This window comes from Dasypus novemcinctus, chromosome 9, assembly GCF_030445035.2.
Source record: "Dasypus novemcinctus isolate mDasNov1 chromosome 9, mDasNov1.1.hap2, whole genome shotgun sequence".
Lineage (NCBI taxonomy): Eukaryota > Metazoa > Chordata > Mammalia > Cingulata > Dasypodidae > Dasypus > Dasypus novemcinctus.
Window position 1 is genome coordinate 79861343 of NC_080681.1, and position 22563 is coordinate 79883905.

At 46.0% G+C, this 22563-nt stretch overlaps 1 protein-coding gene across 2 annotated transcripts; it reads right to left on the reverse strand.

The window, feature by feature from the left end:
- Positions 1 to 5731: 5731 nt before the first annotated feature.
- Positions 5732 to 17611, reverse strand: GPX7 (glutathione peroxidase 7). 2 transcript variants are annotated; one of them, XM_071217436.1, is made up of 4 exons: positions 14846 to 14882; positions 10383 to 14005; positions 9712 to 9973; positions 5732 to 8416 (listed from the first exon to the last, which is right to left on the reverse strand). In XM_071217436.1, the coding sequence occupies exons 2-4, from the start codon at positions 10437 to 10439 to the stop codon at positions 8253 to 8255; spliced, it is 483 nt and encodes a 160-aa protein (XP_071073537.1). In that variant the 5' UTR covers positions 10440 to 14005; positions 14846 to 14882; the 3' UTR covers positions 5732 to 8252. The 2 variants fall into 2 exon arrangements, with proteins under 2 accessions (XP_071073537.1, XP_004476570.1); XM_004476513.4 differs by lacking the exons at positions 10383 to 14005; positions 14846 to 14882 and adding an exon at positions 17346 to 17611.
- Between the last annotated feature and the right edge of the window lie 4952 nt (positions 17612 to 22563).

The window sequence follows — 22563 nt, forward strand, 5'->3', positions numbered from 1 at the left end:
CTGGGTCTGCCTTTGAGAAACACACAGTGTAGTGGGGGAGTCAGACACATTGGACCCTCACAGGACAGTAAGGCAAAAGGAGGAAAGCAGGGATTCTGGGCACAGAGGAGCACTCCCTGGGGAAGCAGGAGAGAGTTACAAAAGGATCACCTGAAACTTGAAGGTAATAAAACCTGCCTCAAGGAAACTGTGAGATGGAATTGTTATCCCTGAGAAAATCTTACCCTAGAGCTGTGGCTCCCTGCAACCTGGGAGCTGGATGGCGTACTGTAATGGAGGTGCACTTCGGTCTCTTTATTTAACAGATGGAGAATAAAGTGGGGGAGGGGGCCCTGTGGAAAGGAATAAGGCTTCCTGGAGGCCTGGAGATCAGCTGGGAGGCTTTTTAGCAAAATGGAGGAGTTGTTGGCAGTTTCCAAAGCTCCTTTTCAGAATTAAGCTGCTCCTCCAAACAACTCTGTGGAGTAAGCCAACCAGGGAGCATTGTTTGTGCCTCTGAGAGAAAAAACCAGCCCAATGTCACACAGGGGCCAAGAGTCAGGCAGGACTAATATCCACGGCCATCTAGCCACCTCCCCAAGGGTCCACTTTGGTCATCTGATGAAGCCTATGGACCCCTATTCAGAATAGTGTTTATAAACTGCAAAAAAATAAAAAAAATAAAAAAATAATTACTTAGGATCACAAAGAATACCAGTTATATCAAATAATTATCAAAATATTTATGATAATAAATATCATAAATATCATAAATGATTTAGTCACTTTTTAATATGTTAAATAAAATCTAGAGGTGGGTCTATTAACTATTTTAATATTGAGGTAGTAAGTAAGTGTAAACAGTATTTCAAGATCTGTTTTCATTTCCTAGGCTGCTTAAAGCAAATACTGCAAAATGGTTCAGCTTGAACCAACGGGGATTTATTAGTTTACAGTTTTGAGGCCAAGAGAATCAAGGCATAATCAAGGCAATGCTCTCATCCCAAAGACCAGATGCTGGTGATTCCTGGCTCCTCTGCCACATAGCAAGGCACACGGTGGCATCTACTGGTCTCTTCCTTTTCTTCTGGCTTCGTTGATTTCAGCTTCTTGATTCTGTGGCTTTTTCTTTCTCTGTATTCATTCTGTTTATAAAGGACCCCAGTAATAGGATTCAGACCCTCCTGAATGAAGTAGTTTCATAAAAGGTCCTGTTTACAATGGATTTACATCCACAGGAATGGATTAAATTTAAGAACATGCTTTTTTTCTGGGGTACATAGAGCTTCAAACCACCACAAAGGTCGATTAACTATTGTCATTTTAGCGGTGCTTAAGTGTAAAGCATTTCAAGATATCTCTACTGTAAAGCAGTACGAAAATATGTGTGATTTCTATTAGTGACAAAGTCAGGCACTGCGGATACTACCATGGTTTGTTGCCTGTATGCATACTAAAAGGAAACTGTAAATTTCAGGTAGACTTTAGTGAAAAGGATGTAGATTTTTCTCCATCCGAGACTGTGCCCCGCCCTGAACTCTCGCCATGGACTCCTTGGCCTCAGTCAATCCTACCTTAGAATCCTCAAGCTCCTCTTGTTTAGCTTCTATTCCAATGCTTGCTTCTTTATTATGTGCATATATTCCTACATTAGGCACACCTGCAGATATTTATTGTGAACCTACTATGTGCCAGACAGTTTCCCATTCTGTGTATCATGTTGTCTTTGAAAACTTCCTTTGAGGTAGGTGCTATTCTTCCCATTTTACAGACAAGGTAATTGAGACTCAGGGAGGTTAAGTGATTTACCCAAAATCACACAGCCATAATGGTCAGAGTCCCATCTCACCTTCCCAACTGAAGACTGAGGACCAGAGTTCCTAACACCACAAGGGAAGAAGAGTATAGTAGGCAGGGAGATCACATTTGTGGAGCACACACTGTAAACTAGAAGTTCTGTGTGCTTTTCATTACCTTCGTTAATCCTCACAACTACCCCCATGTAGTATTTAAATAGAAAAAAATTTTTAAATAAAAAATATATATTCATCTTAAAACAACAAATTAGAAAATGCAGATGAACCAAGAGAAATAATAAAACTCATGTATAATCTCACCATATAGAAATAATCTACTAATATATTGGTATGGAGTCTTCAGATACACAGAAACAACGCTATGTACCCACTTTATGGAAACTCCTTTATGGATAGGAAAACTGAGACCCAGAGAGGTTAAGTAACTTCCCCAACACCATACAAATAATAAATTCCAGCCAGCTGCTGTGTGACCGCAGGCAGCTCTCTTTTCCTCTCGGCGTGAAGATGACTGGAGATGCAGGAGCGGTGAAGCCTGGTACCGAGCGAACCGTAACTGGAAACTCCTGCAGCGCAATTCCCGGCAGCCTGGCACTGCTCCGAGAGCCCCCGGACTCCCAGCTCCAGGCCCATCCCTTCAGGGAGTGTCCACAGAGAATTGTTCCCTCGCTGCTCAGAGACCGCAGGAACCAAGGCTGTCGCCGGGCAAAACCCGCAGTGCTAGTAACCTTTTCCGCCCTCCGGGCCGGCGGTCTGCGACGGGTCCCTGAACTCTGGACGTGGCAGGACGAGAAGAGCCCTCTCCCTCGCCTCTTCTCCCTGCTCCCGGCTGCGCGCGCTCAGAGCCCCCTCCCCGGCGGCGTGGGCACGACAGCGGCACTCACAAGCCCACACCCTCGCCTCTCCGCCCGCCGCTCCCCGCCTGCCTCCTCGGCCCGGCTGCGCTGCCGGCTCGCAGGTCACCACAGCTGGAAAAACCAAGGAAGGACGCCAACGAGTCTTACGCTCGCTCTGAGCGCCTACAACTTCTCTCATTAAAAAAATATATAGGGAGCAGATGTGGCTCAAGCGGTTGGGCGTTTGCTCCCTATGTGGGAGGTCCCGGTTTGATTCCTGGTGCCTCCTGGAAACAAGGACAAACAATAAGCAGACGAACAAAGCAATCAATTTAGGGGAGGCGATGTTGCTTAGTGGTTGTGGGCTGGCCTCCCACATACTAGGTTCCAGATTCAAATTCTCGTCCCCAGTACCTCAAAAACATGGATATGGATGTGTGTATGTGTGTGTGTGTGTGTGTATAAACACATTTAAAAAGTAGAGCTCAGCAAAAGACAAAGGACTTTATTATATCCACAGCCAGGACTGATCCCTGTCCAAACCTACCTGTAGACTCTGGTCTGCTAACCAACTTTACACTATTTGCAGAGAGCAAAGGAGACAGTAATTACATTTGAGCGGGTAAGTAAAATACTGGGAATTACTGGGAAGCAGACTTGGCCCAGTGGTTAGGGTGTCCGTCTACCACATGGGAGGTCCGCGGTTCAAACCCCGGGCCTCCTTGACCCGTGTGGAGCTGGCCCATGCGCAGTGCTGATGCCCACAAGGAGTGCCATGCTAGGCAGGGGTGTCCCCTGCATAGGGGAACCCCACGCGCAAGGAGTGTGCTCCATAGGGAGAGCCATCCAGCGCGAAAGAAAGTGCAGCCTGCCCAGGAATGGTGCCGCACACGCGGAGAACTGACACAACAAGATGACACAATAAAAAGAAACAGATTCCCCTGCCGCTGACAACAACACTGACAACAACAGAAGTGGACAAAGAAAGAACACACAGCAAATAAACAGAGAGACCAGACAACTGGGGCGGGCGGGCAGGCGGGCAGGCGGGCAGGCGGGGGGGCGGGGGTGGGGGACAGAAATTTAAAAATCTTTGAAAAAAATACTGATTACTAATTAAGGTGTACCAAATAGGTAAATTACTAAATGCTAAAATGTAGCCTAATAAAGTATTTGGTTTATAAGTAAGGTGTCAGAAGATAATGAAGGTGTTAGGAGATAACCAAATATTAACTACTCAAGTGTTAGCTGATAAAGAAGGGATTATACTGGTTAACCAACAACTAAGGTGACAGGTGATAAGGATTTAAATTGAGATTTTTCCTAGGGAACTTTGCACTTTAGAGGGGACTTGAGAACAGTGGAAAGCTGATAAAGACTATAGGAATGCAGATCTAATTGGGAGTGTTAAGTTCTCAGCTAGATTCTAAGCTTCTGGGGGAAATTGTATTTGCACATCTTTGGTTTTCAGAGAGGGTCTAGTTGGAGACAGGCAAGGAGCTGGCGCTCAAAAATGGCTTTTCTCAAAATTCAACTTAATCTGCTAAGGACCAGGCACTGTGCTAGGGTTGGGGGAGGGGAGGAGGCAGTTCCATAAATAATGGGAGTGTGGTAAGTGAGTGAGTGGTATGTGAAAAGGAAGACATGGGGAGGTTCATGAAGGCTGGGAGGAAGGGGGAGCAGGTATGTCAGAGAGAGGTGATGAGTTCATTCTGGACATGTTGAGTTTGAGGTGTCTTTAGAGATGCACAGTAGGCAGAAAGATATGAGTCCAATATAGATACCAAGTAGGGATCTGGGTGTCATTAGGACACAGATGGCAGTCAAAACTGTGAGAAAAATTGAGATGGCTGAGCAAGAGTATATGGAGTGAAAAGAGGGACCAACCTAGACCCCTAAGGAAGAGCAGTGGTTAAGGGCTGGGCAGAGGATGAAGTGCCATCAACAGAGACTGAGAAAGAAAGTAACCAGAGAGGTAGGAGGCAAATTAAAATGATGCAGTGGCATGAAAGCCGGGGGAAGGGGAAGTGTCAGGGAGAAGAGCATAGTTAGCAATGTCAGATGTGGCTGAGAGACGAAGTAGGATAAAAGTCAGAGAAATGGCCTTTGGATATAACAACAAGGAGCTCAGTGATGGCTCTGGGGAATGCAGTAAATTAAAGAATGAATATGGAGAAGGTAGAGATAGTGGGTACAGAGGGAGGGAGGAAGCTTCAGGAGAATGTGGTTTCCAGATGTCCATCTTAAAAAATTCTGATGGCTCAGTTTCATTATGCGTGTGTGTGTGCACGTGCGCAGATGCTGAGCTGGAGCTTGGAGTAGAGTATGTAAAGGCAGGCTGGATACCACCATAGCAGGGGCTTGTGGTCAGCCCATCATCAGCCTTCATTTTATCCTGGTAAGCTTTGAGAAGCAATACTAAGGGAGACTGTGAGGACTGTAGCACAAGGATCAACCCTCATTGATTCAGTGGGAAAACGAAGGGCAGCAAAAAGGGATCAGTTCGCTCAGTTTGCAAGTCAGGGGCACAGCCAGGACTTGAATGAGCCTCTGGCCTTCTAGAACAGTGACCCTGGAAGAAGAAGACATCAAATTCTTTTTTTTTTTTTTTTTTTTTTAAAGATTTATTTTTATTTATTTAATTCCCCTCCCCTCCCCCGGTTGTCTGCTCTCTGTGTCTTCTTGCTGCATCTTGTTTCTTGTTTCTTTGTCCGCTTCTGTTGTCGTCAGCGGCACGGGAAGTGTGGGCGGCGCCATTCCTGGGCAGGCTGCTCCCTCCCCCGCGCTGGGCGGCTCTCCTCATGGGTGCACTCCTTGCGCGCGGGGCTCCCCTATGCGGGGGACACCCTGCGTGGCGCGGCACTCCCTGCGCGCATCAGCACTGCGCATGGGCCAGCTCCACACGGGTCAAGGAGGCCCGGGGCCTGAACCGCGGACCTCCCATGTGGTAGACGGACGCCCCAACCACTGGGCCAAAGTCCGTTTCCCAACATCAAATTCTTATTTGCCAATTTATTACCGGTCAGTAAGCTTTGTCCACCATACCAGTTTTTAACTATTTCTTTTTCTATTTATATAAAAATGAAATAGGAGGCTGGAGAGTGGCTACAGTTTGTATTGTTGATAGTTTTAGATAAAATATTGTTTTCTAAAAAGTTAAAAAAAGAAGTAATATTCTATACACAAAATTCAAACATTATAGAAAGGCATAACAAAGAAAGTGAATGGCTCCTGTATCGCAACACACGACCCCCTCAAGGACAACCACCATTAACAGTTTTGTATATATTCTTCTGTTTTACATCTCTCTTGCTTGCTTAGCATTGTTATTGCAAATGTTTTTTATAAAAAATGTTATACTGTTTCACAACTTGCCATTTTTTTCTCTTTTGGAGAACTTTCCATCGTAGTACATAGAGATCAAATTCATTCATTTTAATAACTGAATTGGTTTAACATTTGAATTTATACCATTATTAGTAACCTCAAAATTTTATTATTATGAACAGTGTACATACATGTGATTGTACATATATATTGCAGTTTGGGAGTCTTCAAGAAGGGGAAATGATAGCTCAGAGTTGACGAGGATTTTGTTTTAAAATGACCTGAGGCAGGTTAGTTCAGGGAAAGGAAGGATGAGTCTAAGACCTGGCAGAAGAACATGGTCGCAAAACACGTGCCCATGGAACCCTGCCTGGAAGCCCCCCGGGGGAAAGACCACCACCAAGAGGGCTGCCAGAAGGACCCCACGAAAACCCTGTTTGGAAGGAGATCTCGTCCCGGGTCAAGGGAAATCCCCGGATACCCCTCAAGGGGCCTCACCATTGGGTCCCCGGGGGAACTGAGGGGTGGGGTGATCAGAACAGCAGGCAGCTGGGCCCCTCCCCCAAAAGTTAGCGAGGGAGGAATAACTAATAGCTTAATAAAGGTAACCGCACAAGCCAAATCTCTCTCTCTGCAGGTTCAGCCAAGAACTTAGAGGAATCCATCATCTGCTGACTCCCCCCACCCTTCACACTGTCCAAAAAACTTGCTCTGGTTTATTGTCCTCCTAACAGTATATGCAAATGCCCATTTCCCACACCCTTACCAACAATTTACTTACCATTTTAAAAACCTTTCCAATTTACCAATTTTCCATTTTACCCCACCATTTTACTAAATTATCTACCAACAATTTACCTACCATTTTAAAAATCTTTCTAATTTGAATAAGGTTGAGTATATTTTCATGCTTATTATCCATTTACGTTCTTTATGAATTACCTATTCATATTCCTTGCCTATTTGCTATTATAGTACATTTTGAGTGAGTAAATTCTTTTTGGATAATAATGATTGGCCTGATAAAAAAGGCCTGGAAGCAAAGCATATGCACCAAATTGCTAACAGTGTTTACCTCCAGGAAGTAAGAGTATAGGAAACGAGAGGGATACTTACATTTTTTATTTTATGTTATTCTGTATTATTTGTGCTTTTACAGTGAACTTGCATTAGGGTTTTTTTGTTGTTGTTTGCTTTAGGAAGTACCGGGGATTGAACCTAGGACCTTGTACATGGGAAGGAGGCAGTCAACCACTTGAGCTACATCTGCTACCCTGCATCAGTTTTGTAATTAAAAAATAAGTTGTTTGGCTAGCTCAGTCGGTAGAGCATGAGACTCTTAAAAAATAATACATTGGAGGACCAGATGTGGCTCAAACAGTTGGGTGCCTGCGTCCCACATGGGAGGTCCCAGGTTCAGTTCCCAGGGCCTCCTAAAGAAGACAAGCAAGGCAGTGAGCTGGCATGACAGGCCAACGTGGTGAGTTGATGCAATGAGATGACACAACAAGATGTCACAATGAGATGATTCAATGAGGAGACACAATGAGAGACATGACAAGCAGGGAGCAGATGTGGCTCAATCAATTGGTGCTTCCCTCCCACATGAGAGGTCCCAGGTTTGGTTCCTGGTGCCTCCTAAAAGGAGCAGACACAGAGAATACATAACGAGCAGACACAGAGAGCAGAGAGCAAGCGCAAACAATGATGGGGGGGGAGGGGGAAGGATAAATAAATAATTCTTTAAAAACAATAGTAATACAGTGGAAACAACAACAACAACAAATAATGTTTAGCCTGGGTTCTCATTGGCTGGAAATTAATGTTGGGTGCAAGCTTTTATTAATCACAAGTTATTTTTTGGTTTATATGCAAAAAGAAATTTATTGACTGCTTCCTATTTAGCTGGTCCTGTCCTAGGCACATTTAAAGCTTTTGCATTTTAACCCTCACAACAGCCCTGTGAGGTAGGAAGGAATTGGCTCCCATTTTACTGAGTTCTTACTGCTCGATAGACTTCTCTTTGCCACATGTCTTCATTGGTTAGTGGTTCTAATTGGCTGGCAACTCATTGGCCAGGATTTCCTATTGGTTTTTTTAAGATTCAAATGATAAAAATATTGGTATTTTTCCCCCACAGGACGGATGGGATAGGTGAGATAAGGGGTGAAAGAAGGGAGAGGAGAGTCAGGGGTTTCTCCTTTTGAAGCACCATTTGAGTTTGCTTTGGTCACCCATGCACAGGATGGGTGCATTGGGCAGGATAGGGAAGACAGGAGAAGAGGGTGAATGGTTATAAATCTTCCCGCTTTTGCAGGATGAGTTTTCTCACAAGTGCTGTGACCTGGGGCCTGATCTCTTCCACAGACACAGTTGCATCCCAAGCCCCTGCCACCTTCCCATCCGGGGCCACTAGGTACTTCCAGAAGTTCCAGGTGGGCTCCTTCCCAGAAGTCTCTAGATAAAAAAAAGAAGAAGGAAGAACTAAGTGTACTTCCCTGTGTACCCTCACCTGGAATTCCAATACCAGTGTTTACCCTTCTCTTGAGGCAGTGGTTCTCAGTTAAAACTACCTGAGGAACTTTTTACAATCCTGATACCCAGGTCACAAATTACACCACTTAAATCAGAAGCTCTGGGGTAAGACTCAGGCACTCATATTTTATAAAAGCTCACCAGGAGATTCCAATGTGCAGGCAAAGTTAAGCTGCACAACGACTGCTTCAGGATTCTGTGAGGTGCTTGGTAAAACAGCATCAGATCCCCTTTATTAATAACCTCAAGGCACTGCATAGGCTACACCTCACTCTCTGAGTCTTACAGGTTTCCAAATGTTGGTTCATGGACTGGTTGCATCAGAATCACTTGGAAGGGATATATAAAATAAGCAGGTTCCTTCCCTGGTGTTTCTAAAGCATGGCCATTTTGGATCTATAACTATGGGAACCAGGAAGGCACTAATACAAAAACATACAGGAAAAAAAAAGCAAACATTAAGATTGAACCACAGAGCAAAATGCAAATCTGTCCCAGTAAGGGACCTTGCTAAACTGTTCTTGCATTCTCCTCCCGGTGAACGGGTTGGGGGTGCTGCTAAGAGGCACCGTGGCAACCAGGAGCCTTGTGTGGGAGAAGACAAAAAGGAAGCCCCAAAAGTGGAGAAAGGTCTTAGTCAGGAGTCAGGACCATAAAGACAAGCTTGGCCTATGACCCCATGTTATGGTTCTGATGCTTCTGGGGCAGGAGAAGGGGCTGGTTTCTGAAATTAAGACTTCATATTTTAATTCAGGAGGTTTTCCTCCGGAAGTCTATAGACTTTGCCTCTGACTGACGGCAGGAGATCCCTGTCACTCATCTTGGTCAGCCTTCTCAGGGCCCGCGGCTTCCCCTGTCTGTGCCTGGGCTTCTCTATACGAGTTCCTAAGCGGAACTAATTCACACTGACTACAATGTGAGGGCCTAGTCGCCTTCTAGGAGCCCCTGCATGTGAAGACAGGATCCCAGAGAAGCCACCAGAAGTGACTCTCAGGGAGAACTTTAAGGCAGTAGCAGTGGTGCTGTTCTTAGGCAGGAATTCCCCAGCTCGTGACTGCTTCTACCCTCCCGAAAGGTTAGTGCTGGAACAGAACTCCAACCCATGAGAGAGGGTCAAGAAGGGGCCCCGGGTCACCCGCCAGCCAGTGGCTTCTGACCAGAGAGCCAAGGCCTCAGCCAGCAAAAGGAAGGTGGGGGATGAAGGGAGCAGGACTCACGGATCAGGTACTTGAAGGCAGGATGGGCACCACTGCCAGTGACCGCGACCTTGCTAAACATGGGGAAAGAGACGCTGTACGTGCGGCGAACAAAGGTCTCGATCTCCTTATTGCTGCCAGGCTCCTGCTGGCCAAACTGGTTGCAAGGGAAGGCAAGCACGTTGAAGTGGTTGGGGCCCAGGTCCCTCTGCAGCTGCTGCAGAGCTCGGTAGTGCTGGTCCGTGAAGCCACACTCACTGGCCACATTTACCACAAGGGACACCTGGATGGCAAAAACAAATCAAGACCGAGGCACATACCCAAACTAGGGAAATGGCATGCACTAGTACGTGCCCAACAATTCATGCTGTCTCAGGTACAAAAACACAATGTACACAAATGTAGATGTGCATGCAATGCCCAAACATATACACAAATGTGTGCACATACCCTTAAGAAATCAAACGTGCAGTGGCTTACAGACATGTGCACACACACACATACATGACCATTTGTGAGCATAAGCATACAACACACAAATGGGTATGCACATGCCCTATGATACAAAGATACACACACATCACACATGTCCACCAATATGCACTCAGATTGTTCATATCCATCTATTGATTGAGACACCCATGTATGTACAAACACACATAACACATTCACAGAGAGAGGTGCTCACTCACCAGTGAGCACACATCAGGAGGTAATGTGGGAAAGTGGAAAGGCAGACTTGGGTTCATTTCTGAATCAGCCAACTTGTATGCATCATTCTATATAGTAGTTGACTGTACATATGTGGGTGTCCCTTCTAGAATGTGAGTCCCCTAAAGGCAGGAGCTATGTCCATTTCATCTCAGAGCCCAGAGTATGAAAAAGTCTCAGTGTCTGCTGAATGATTAAACAGTGTGCACACAGATTCAAATACCTGCATAGCTACATAGAGGTTGGGATTTCTTGATAAAAGGACCCCCCAGGATAACCCCTCTTTGCCCCTGTTTTAGTTTCCTGGCTGCTAAAACAAATAGCATCTAATGGGTTGGCTTAATAACAGGAATTTATTGGCTCACGGTTTCAGAGGTAGAAGGTCAGTCTCTTCTGGCTGGCTATCAATCTTTGGGGTTCCTTGGCTTTTCCGTCACATGATAAGGGACATGGCAGTGTCTTCTTCCTTTCTTTTCCAGATTCTGTTAACATTCAGCTTCTAGTTGCTCTTTGAGGTTTTTCTCTCTGTGTCTAATTCCCTTTGCTTTTAAGGACTTAATCCATATGGGATTAAGAGACACCCTCAATCAGTTTTGGGTACACCTTAATTAACATCTTCAAAGGTCCTGCTTACAAATGAGTTCAGATCCACAGGACCAGGGGTCGGGACCTGAACATGCCTTTTGTGGAGGACATAACTCATCCCCCGACAGCTCACCTTCTGGACCTCAAAAAGACATGTTCTTCTCACAAGCAAAATACATCGATTCTATCACAATATTCCAAAGCCATAAGTCATTTCAATAACAATGCTAAGTACAAAGTCTCATGAAAATCATTTATGGATATGGTGCATCTTGGGGCAAAATTCCTCTTCATCTATGGACCTGTGAAATCTAGACAACAAGTTATTTGCTTCCAATATACAATGGTGAGACAGGCATGGGATAAACATTCCCATTCTAGAAGGGAGAAATTGGAAGGAAAACAGGGGTTCCAGCAGGGCAAATTCCATTAGCTTTTTAGGTCTGAGTGTCACCTAAAGATAAATGTTTTGTCTGGTGGGCCTGATAGAGTGGCAGCCCCACCCCTCCCAAGAGCTTGCACAGAGGCCATGCTCTCCCCAAGCACTGAGGTATAGATCGCACCCTCTGTGAGAACTGGGGTGACAGCAATCTCCTTGAACAAAGGCCCACCCCCTCTAAATGTAAGGCAGATGGTCCGCCCCCTCCACGGGTAGAGGCAGATCTGCCTCTCCACACACATGGGTGGGCTGACTCTCTTGGCCCAAGGAGATCTTTTCAGTCCAGACCTTTGCTTCCATGGTCCTGCCCTTGAAGTCATTCTTCCTTCAATTCATCCCTTTTCTGTCCCTTTCAGGCATTGCTTCCATTCATACAAATTTCCCAAAAAACTTGTTGGATTTGCATGCAAATCATCAGACAAAATAACTTCCCATAGACCCTCCCTGGATAACTGCATTTCTAATATTGACTTCCACTGAAATAGCTGACTGGATCCATATGTTCAGCCACACCCTCTTTAGCAGAGGGTTATTCGGTTCAGTTAAATCCTCACATGAGCCCTGTTCTCTGGGGACTCACTTCTTGGAAGCTCAGGGAGGTCCGTGATAGAGCCACTTCTGGCCCTACTCGCAGAGAACACTATCTGGATAGGTCAAGATTTTTCTAAATGATCAGTTGCTGGTTTCCTCGTGCTTATGAGTTCAATCGTCAGTTTATCTCTTTCCTCTCTCATTTCACTATTAGCTGCAAGGAAAAACCAGCCTGCACCATCCATACTTAGCTTGGAAATCTCCTCAGTTAAATATTCTAGTTCATTGCTTGAAAGTTCTGCCTTGCACCTGACACTGGAACTCAATTTTGCCAAGTTCTTTGCTACTTTATCCCAAGGATCACCTTTCTTCCAACTTCCAAAGACACATTCACCATTTCCTTCTAAGGCCTTGCCAGAAGTATCTTTAATGTTTATATTTCTACCACCATTGTGTTCATGATGAATTATGCATTCTCTAAGACAATACAAACTTTCTTTTCAGCTCTCACTCATTTTTGAGCTGTCACAATTCTTCCAGCCTCTTTATATTACCCAATTTCAAAACCATTTTCACATTTTATTTTTTCTATTTTTTTTATTATTTTATTTATTTCTCTCCCCTTCCCCCCAATTGTCTGCTCTCTGTGTCCATTCATTGCGTGTTCTTCTGTGTCTTCTTGCATTCTTGTCATATGGCACCAGGAAACTGTCGCTTTTTTTGTTGTTGTTGCATTATCTTGCTGCATTAGCTCTCCATGTGTGAGAAGCCACTCCTGGGTGGGCTGCGCTGTTTTCGTGTGGGGCAGCTCTCCTTGTGGGGTGCACTCCTTGCACGTGGAGCACCTCTACATGGAGGACACCCCTGCAATGGCACAGCACTCCTTGCACATGGCAGCACTGCACCTGGGCCAACTTAACATATGGGTCAGGGGGCCCTGGGTATCGAACCCTGGACCCTCCATATGGTAGGTGGACACTCTATCAGTTGAGCCACACTACTTCCCCATTTTCACATTTTAAATATTTTTGATAGCAGCACCTCAATTTCCAGTACTAAAACTTTTTTAGTTTCCTAGCTGCTGAAACAAATACCATACAATATAATGGGTTGGTTTTAACAACAGGAATATATTGGCTCTTAGTTTGAGAGGCTAAAAAAGTTTGCTTCCTCCCAGGGTGAGTATGGTAGTCTCTGGGGTTCCTTGGCTTTTCTTTCACATGGCAATGCACTTGGAGGCATCTTCTCCTTTCTCTTCTGGGTTCTGTTGACTTCCACCTTCTGGCTGCTCCCTGTGGCTTCTCTGTGTGTGTCTAATTTCCTTTGCTTGTAAGAACTTCTGCCATATTGGATTAATCCCACCCTCATTGAGTTTGGGCACACCTGAACTAAGAAGATCTTCAAAGTTACTATTTACAAATGGGTTCACACCCAGAGGACAAGGGATTGGGACCTGAACATTCCTTTTGTGCGGAACAAGATTCAATTGTCTACAGTACCCCTCCCTCTAGCAAATAAATACCATTTTGTAATAAGACTCTGACTACTAGATTGACTCTTAAATTTATTAAAAGCATCAGGTGATGAATATAAAGTTAGGTAGTGCAACTAGGTTATAACAGAATTAGAATTTTGGCACCAATACTGTGTTTTTAGTTCTAGCTATATGTTCCTAAAGAATTTTGAGGGAAGTGGACTTGGCCCAGCAGATAGGGTGTCCGCCTACCACATGGGATGTCCGTGGTTCAAACCCAGGGCCTCCTTGACCAAGTGCGGAGCTGGCCCCTGCACAGAGCTGATGCACGCAAGGAGTGCTGTGCCTCACAGGGGTGTCCCCTGCATAGGGGAGCCCCATGCACAAGGAGTGTGCCCCGTAAGGAGAGCCGCCCAGATTGAAAGAAAGTGCAGCCTGCCCAAGAATGGCACCGCACACACGGAGAGCTGACACAAGATGATGCAACAAAAAGAAATACAGATTCCTGGTCCCACTGATAAGGATAGAAGCGGTCACAGAAGAACACACAGCGAATGGACACAGAGGGCACACAACTTGGGGGGGGGCGGAGAGAAATTAAAAATTAAAAAAAGAATTCTGAACTCTTCCCCATGCCTGGGCAGCCCACCCACAACTACCTGGACACTTTTTGAGAAAGAGTCAGGAATATACTAGCTGTCCCATATACAAGGCCAGACGACCTTCCCAGGGCAGCCCAAGGCACTGGACATGCACAGGCACAAGCTGTTCAGACAAGTCAGTGTTTCTCATCCTCTGCACTATTGCCATTTTGTATTATTCTTTGTTGTGTGTGGCTGTCCTGCCTATTGCAGGATGTTTTTTCAGCATTTCTAGTCTCTACCCAACGGATCCCCAATTATGATAATCAAAATGTCCTAAAGCATGGCCAAACATCTCCTGAGGAATAAAATTGTCCCCAGTTGAGATCTACCGGGCTAGATGATGAAAGAGCTGTAACTCTCCCATACTGCCCCTTCAGATGAGCAAAGACCCATTTCCTGGCTCCATAGGCTGTTAAAACAACCTCCCCCATTTGCTGTCCACATATGCCATACTTTGCCTAGGGTGGTTAGAAACTGAAACGTTTAACTGCCTTTCCACATTAGGGATTGTGGTGGTTTGAAGCTGTACGTGCCCCAGAAAAGTATGTTCTTAAAATTAACCCATTCCTGTGGGTGAGAACATGTTGTAGGTAGGATCTTTTGGTGAGTAGGATCTTAAGATGTGACCCACCTCATTTGGGGTGGGTCTTAATCTCTTACTGGAGTCCTTTACAAGTGAATGAAATTCAGACAAAGAGAGAAAAAGACAGGAAAGCAAGAAGCTGGAAGCAATGAAACCTGGAAGAGAAAGGAGAGATCAGTAGACAGTACCTGGCCCAGTGACAGAGTAGTCCAGGATCACTGACAGCTGGTATTCAAGAAGAAGGTGTCATCTTGATGGTGCCTTGACTTGGACATTTTCACAGCCTCAGAACTGTAAGCTTGAAAGCTAATAAATTCCCATTGTAAAAGCCAACACATTTCATGGTATATGCTTTTGGCAGCAAAAGAGAACAGGAGTCCTCTTTCTTCTCTGTTGTATCCCTATACAATGTGAGTATTAAAAGTAGGTTTATTTTTAACCTACATATTGTATGTCTATGATATCTACATAAAGGTCCACTCTTTGGAAGGGGAGAAATCTTGCTTCTAGGTCCATCCCTGGAAACAAAGGCCTGTCTTTTAAGAGACCAAAACACAGACAGACACACCCAAATACAGTTAATTTACATATATGCATGTATAAGCATAGATACAGACTCAGATTTATACACATATGCAAGCAAACTACTAAACCATTCACTCTCATGCACACACCACACTCAGGTTTACACATACATAATGCCACACACTACCCAAGAGCATTCCCAAATGGTCATCCATTCATCCATATACCAGACTAATCTAAATGACTGCCTTTCCAGCTAGTTTGTCAATTTCACAGGAGGTCACAAACCATATCAATCTTGCTCATGGCTGTGTCCCCAGGTCTGGACCTAGCACCGAGCATGTGGTAGGAGCCAGTAAATATTTGTAAGTGAATGAATGAGCATGTTGCCCAAGAGGGCAACCCATACCAACATTTACATCTTCCATGGACTGAATGTGGTTTCCCTCCCAAAAGGTGAGAAGAAGTACTTTTAGAATTGTAATTAAGGGCTTGGATTCTGGAGTTGGACTGCTTGGGTTCAAATCCTAACTTTACCTCGTGACCTTGTTCTATTTTCCTCTTAGCACTCAGTACTACTGGAAATGATCTTGTTCATTTCTGTGCTCCTTGTTTATTGTATCTCTTCTTCCATCTTCACCTTCCATCCCATATAAGCACTATTAAAGTGTAACCTTATCTGTTTTGTTCATCAATGTATCCCCAGGGCCTGGCCCAGTACTTGGTATATAGTAGATGCTCAGCTAGTTAGGCACTCAACCTCGGGCTCTCTGGTGAACTGGGCTAGAGGGTGGGGGGAGGCCTGACTGGGAATGAGCCCTGCCCTTTTTGACTCTTTGCCCTGAGTCCTAGATGAGGTTTGCTGGAGTCCACCAAACACAGGTACAGAGTACTCTACAGTTTACCCAGTGCTTCCACACTATTTCATTCAAAACTCACTGTTGTCTGGGGGCAGTGAGGACAGGGACTGCTGTTCCTAGGACCTCTGACTCCCAGCATAATTAAGGCTACCAAGCCTAGAAAGGATTTCTTCACTACAGATGGCCCTGTTCCCTGCAGAAGAATGCTGGCAACCATTTTTGCAGGGTCCATTAAAATCTGGATGCTGGGCTCACTGCCCACCTTTCCTACACCGCGTGACCCAGGTCCAGCCTGAGAAGTAGACTGGAGGGCTCTCATTACAGTGTTGCATCTAGGCCTCGGACTGTGGCCGGCAAGGCCCCTTACACTCCCTCCCCACCTCGTCTTTCACCACTCTCTGCCGCACCAGTTATACTTCATGTATAACTTCTTAAAGTCTGCTCCAGCCCTCTGGTACCCTCCAGGCTATTTGCTTCTGAGCCTTAACATAGACAGTTCTCTGCCTGGAATGCTCTTCTTAATCTTGCTAAAATAGACTCTTGTTTCAAAGACACTCCAGACATACTTTCTCTCTGAAGTCCTCTCTGGGCTGAAATTCCCTCTCCGGAAGGAGGCAGTGTTTTGCCTGGATGATTCTCATATGGCCTCCTGAGTTGCCATTTAGGAGTTTGCCCAGAAGCAGACCACAAGCGGACACGTGGTTCTCCTCCAGGCTGTTACTTTCCAGCGCTGTGTGACCTTGTGCAAAATGCCTTCCCTTTCTGGGCCTTAGTGTTTTCTCTAAAGGATCATCCCTGTAAGATCCCAGGGCATCTAAAATGTTCAGTCCCTTAGGACTGTACATTCAGCTCCACAATGTTCTCAATGGACTCTGATCCAGATGCGGAAAATGGTGATGGGAGAGGCCAAGGCCGTAAGATGCTAGGGTTACCTTTTCCACCCATGCGCGGCAAAGGCTGGGCCCAGGTATCCAGCCTCCCGGCGAGGTACTGACTCCGTTGCCCGGAGACACCAGGAGCGGAGTCCGTTCCGCACGGGCTGAGGTTTCGGGTTTCCCTGAGCTCTCGGGCCGCGCCACGTAGTCAGGCGAGAGACCCGGCGCAGGGTCTGGGGGTGCCGCACCCCGGCGGGGATCTCTGGGTCGGGGTGAGGGGCCGGGGCAGGGTTGCAGGCAGCCGGGACCCTTGGAGCCACACCCGGCGGCGGATCCCGCCGGGCACCAGGGAGAGACCCCCGCCCCCCTAGACCCGGCCGCGGGGCGCGGGGCCCGGGCGCGCGGGGCCCCCGGCGCGCGGTGCTCACCGAGCCGCGGTACTTGTCCAGCGACACCAGCTTTCCCCGGATGTTGATCGCCTTGAAGCCGTAGAAGTCCTGCTCCGGCTGCACCGAGGCTGCGGCCGAGAGCAGCAGCCACGCCACCGCCACTGTCACCACCATGACTTGCTCCCGAGCCAGCGGCGCAGCGAGGGCGAAGACGAGCAGGGGGGCCGCGGCGCCGCGGCGGGAAGAGGCGGCCTCGGCGCGGCCGGCGAGGCAGGACGCGCCCGCCTCTCCTCCTCTTCCGCCGGGCAGCGCCAGGCTCGGGGCCCCAGTTTCCTTTCCCGGGCCCCAAAGCTATGGTTCCTAGATGCTGACCACCAAGAGCGGGATTCGCTCCAGTGAGGCTCCCTCGCGTACCGGGGAGCCGCGCTTGGTAGGGAAAGGGAGGCGAAGATCTGGGCCTCAGAGCTCAGCTTCCAGTTAGCTCGTGGCTTTGGGCCAGTCACACCACCACTCCAGGTTAGCCATCTGTTCTCTGTGGCTAGCCTCTCTTCCTGGCCCACCTATAGTATAGAACGGGTTAATGAAAAAGTAGGTGTGAAAACGTTGTCAGCTGTAGTGTCCTGGACCCATCACTGAATGATGCACAGGAACATTAGGCGAATGAATGAATGAATGTGCCCCGAAAGGGAAATCTAGGAGGGAGGAAAGAGAAAACCTAGGGCCTGTTGCAGGTTGGGTTCCCCTGAAGCAGATTCTAAGATGGAGTACAGGATGTTTACTAGGGAGGGAGGGAGAGAAGTAGGCGTGGGCACAGGGAGAATCCAAGAGCTCCATGCAGATCCAAGGACAGTGTTTGTGAAGGCACCGAAGTCTGAGAGAAGTGCTTGGCTGTTTGGGGAAACAAGGGTATGGAGTATGTGAGGAGTCAGAAGGGGCCAAATGGCTTTGAATGCCAAGCCGAGGCACTTGGACTTCACTCTCTAGGTTGCATTAAGCAAAGACTTTCAAGCTGGACACAGATCATATAGTTAATAAGACTTGGCGGCAGACTTGGCCCAGTGGTTAGGGCGTCCGTCTACCACATGGGAGGTCCGTGGTTCAAACCCCGGGCCTCCTTGACCGGTGTGGAGCTGGCCCATGCGCAGTGCTGATGCGCAAAAGGAGTGCCCTGCCACGCAGGGCTGTCCCCCGTGTAGGGGAGCCCCACGCGCAAGGAGTGCACCCATAAGGAGAGCCGCCCAGCGCGAAAGAAAGAGCAGCCTGCCCAGGAATGGTGCCGCTGACACAACAAGATGACACAACAAAAAGAAACAGTTTCCTGTGCTGCTGACAACAACAGAAGTGGACAAAGAAGACGCAGCAAATAGACACAGAGAACAGACAACCGGGGTGGGGGTGGGGAGAGAAATAAATAAATAAATAAATTTTTTTAAATAAAAGAATTGAACGCATGTCTTCAGGCTTCAGAGCATGGGATCTTTCTGAACCATCAAACTAGCCTCTCATCTCAGGAGCAGACAAGATTATTAAAAGAGGTCAAGAACAGGAAAAAGGGTGCTTGAGAGTCAAGGCATAAACAAAGACCCCAGGCCTCTGCCCTTCCTATACTCCTTTCTCCCCCACTCCTGTGGAAGTCTTGAGCCTGAGATGGGTCCTATGGTTTTTTATTTTTATTTTTTTTAAGATTTATTTTTATTTATTTCTCTCCCCTCCCTCAACCCCCACCCCCACCCCCGTCGGCTCTCCGTGTCCATTTTCTGTGTGCTCCTCCGTGTTCACCTGCATTCCTGTTAGGTGACGCCAGGAATCTGTGTCTCCCCTTGTTGTATCATCTTGCTGAGTCAGTTCTCTGTGCATGTGGCACCCTCCTGGGCGGATTGAGCTTTTTTTGCATGGGATGACTCTCTTTGTGGGGTGCACTCCTGCACATTGGGCTCTCCTATATGGGGGACACCCCTGCGTGGCATGGCGCTCCTTGTGCACATCAGCACTGTGCATGGGCCAGCTCACCACACAGGTCAGGAGGCCCTGGGTACCAAACCCTGGACTTCCTATATAGTAGACGGATGCTCTATCAGTTGAGCCACTTCCACTTCCTCTCTGGTTTTTAAATGGTCTCTTCCCTGCTCTGCTTCTGTGAAGTTGTCGGCTTCCTTTCTTGTCACCTGTCCCTTTCACTCAGCCTTTTCTTACGTGTCATAGTAAGTAGGAGTTTTCAAATTCTGATCCATACAACTTGGAATTTTGCAAGCTTAGCCAATATATTTGCTGTTAAAATCCAAATAGGAAGCAATAGGTAGCAGGGAAAAAAATAATGGTAAAATATTTCTTAAATGTAATTTTCTCTCCTGGGTCCTTCCCTTCTTCCCTATTCATGTTTCAAAACCCAGTTTGGATAACACCTCTTCCCTATTCCTATTAATCACTTCCTCCTCTTGGTAGCCTTTGTACCTAGTACATTTTTCTGTTATGGGCTGATGCTAGTATAGTGTAGATATCTGTTTCCATCGCTGTCCATCCCCGTCCATCCCTCTCTCCCCATCTCCCCCATTCAGATTGTGAGCTCCTTGAGGACAGGCAAGCCTGTATCTGAGTCATCTCTGTGTCCTGGTGGCATACACTAGATGTTCAATAATACCCATTTTTCTTAAACCTTCTGGTAACTTCTTTGTTGACTCTAATAACTTTCAAATACTGTAAGAATATTTATTCAATTTTTTGTCCTATTCACAATATACTGGCTACAGACACAATATGCTATAAGTTTAATCTGCATTATTAACATTTTCTCCATCACTTTCTTAAGTCTAGGCAATCAGCAAAACAACAAATCAAACCCTGATTGCTAGCATTTGCCAATTTCCATAGTGTAATACTCCCATATTTCCACTGTAGAGAGTTTTTAGCTCCCAATGTGATATCACTGAATGGAATTAGGAAGAGATGTGCAGTTGCATACTATTTTATAATATTTCTACAATATAGATACAATAGGCACAAATAACCCCAGCAGTTTAGAAAATAAAACATAGAATAATTAGTAAGTGATGAGTTTTTGATATTACCTTTGATTTTACTGTAATTTATTTAATTTTAAGTTTATATAATTTAACTTTTGAGTAATAGCAGTATTTAACAAAAGGCTTACAAAATTCCTGAAAATGTAACAATTGGTTCTAGGCACTGGCCCCAGATACTACTGTCTATTAGACTACAGCTAGAGATTTTGAGTAGGCAATTGGATTTATGAGAGTGGAATTGGGTGAGAGATCTAGGCCAGATATACAAATTCGGGAAAGGACAGAGTGTTTATTTAAAGCCAAGGTACCGATGATGAGGAGGATGGGGTATAGGACAACCAAAGACAGCCCTGGGGACTCCAACATTTCAGCATTAGGAACATGAGGATATCAGAGAAATGAGGAGGAACAAGAAAAGTTGTCTGAACAGGAGTAACCAGAGGAAGGACAAAACCCAAAAGAGTGTCCTGGAGGCCAAGTGAAGAATATGTTCCAAGAAGGTGAGATCAGTTAACTTGGTCAAATGCTGCTAAGTCTAGTAAGATGAGTACTCAGAACTGAACATTGGATTTAGCAATTCGTTCTTCAACCAATAAAGAGAATTAAACAAAACTACAGTACTTCCGTTTTTGGACCATTTTTGCTGCTCCCTAGCCTGAATTTTTTTTTCCCCTTCTTTATTCATATAGCAAGCTCCCATCCTGCTTCCGGGCTTTATCAGTCAGGACATCAATAGGAAACGATGACACTCTCTGTATTAGTCAGCCAAAGGGTACTGATGTGAAATACCAGAAATTGGTTGGTTTTTATAAAGGATATTTATTTGGGGTAGGAGCTTACAGATACCAGGCCAAGCATAAGTTACTTCCCTCACCAAAGTCTATTTGGAGCGAGATGGCTCCCGATGTCTGCAAGGGTTCAGGCTTCCTGGGTTCCTATGTTCCTGGGGCTTGCTTTTCTCTGGGTTCAAGATTCCTTTCTTCCAGGGGCTTGCTTCTCTTTCCTCTGTGTGCTGACTTCCTGGGGCTCCAGGTTAAGTCTTCAGCATCAAACTTCAACATCAAAACTCTAACATCAGAAACCCCTCAGCTCTGTTCTTTGCCTTGCCTTTTATCTGTGAGTCCCCACCCACCAAGGGGTGGGGACTGGGTGGGGACTCAACACCCTAATGATAACTCAATCGTGAGCAGGTACAGACAGATTACAAACAGAATCCAAAATTTCTTTTTGGAATTCATCAATTATATCAAACTGCTACACTCTCAGATTAGGATAATTTGGGAGGGAGTGTTATTTACAAAGGGGTTAATTTCAAACATGTGAGTGAGGTGTAAGGGAATAATAAAGGATAGTTCAGAAACCTGAGCTGTTAATGTCTCTTGACCTTAATTCAGGGGCAGGCAGAGGGAGAAGAGATTACAGAAGCTGGAGGAGTCTTGTATATAAAGCCATCTTGATAGGGATGGTCATCTTTGGAGGACTTTCAGAGCCAGCCCAAGGTAATCTTTTAGGCAAATAGCCAGGGAGATAATTACCCAGCCCTCCCTCTCCTCCTCTCACCAATCTCCAGTTAGAATGTCCTATTGGCCCAAGTGGAAGCCAAGGAGCCAAGGAGTCCATCGGCTGTACATTCTACTGGGTGCACAGTGGGGGCAGAGAGTGAATTTAAAGGGCTAAATTGAAGATATCATACAAACCCAACTCAACAGGCACCTTCTCTCTCAATACCTTTAGGTAGATAGGTGCCCTTATTCTATGTTTTCCTTTAAAATAGCATTTATGCTATTTGGTAGTAATCATCAATCCTGGTTGCACATTAGAATCACCTGAGGACCTTTTTAAACCATATTAATGTCCAGGCCCCACCCCAGACCAATTTAATCAGGAAGTCTGGGGATAAGATCTGGGGCATTAGTTTTTTTGTGTTTTTTTTTTTAAGTCTCCCAGGTGATTCTAAAGTGCAGCCAGAACTGCACTCATTGCTGGATTATAATGGCCCCTCTCTAGGGCTTTCTGGTTTTACTGATATAGGAGGGTAGGGTCTGCACTGATTGGTGTATTTAAGACAAAGCAGGGAAAACTCATTGGGTGGTTTGGTTTTTAGGGTTGTGTTGTTTGGTGATGATTGGCTTCTGGTTGCTGTCCACAAGCTCTGCAGGGTGCATTGACCAGTGGTAATTGGCCTCTAGCCATTGTCCACAAGCTCTGCTGCATGTTTACTGTGTGAAGTGTTTAGG

Bases quoted from the DNA above. Each gene is read 5' to 3' on its own strand.
- GPX7 (XM_004476513.4), bottom strand. From the start codon at position 17,480: ATGGTGGTGACAGTGGCGGTGGCGTGGCTGCTGCTCTCGGCCGCAGCC. The intron at 9,974-17,345 runs GTGAGCACCGCG...TTTGCCATCCAG, and splicing joins TGGACAAGTACCGCGGCTCG to GTGTCCCTTGTGGTAAATGT. The intron at 8,417-9,711 runs GTGAGTCCTGCT...TTTTTTATCTAG, and splicing joins TGCCTTCAAGTACCTGATCC to AGACTTCTGGGAAGGAGCCC.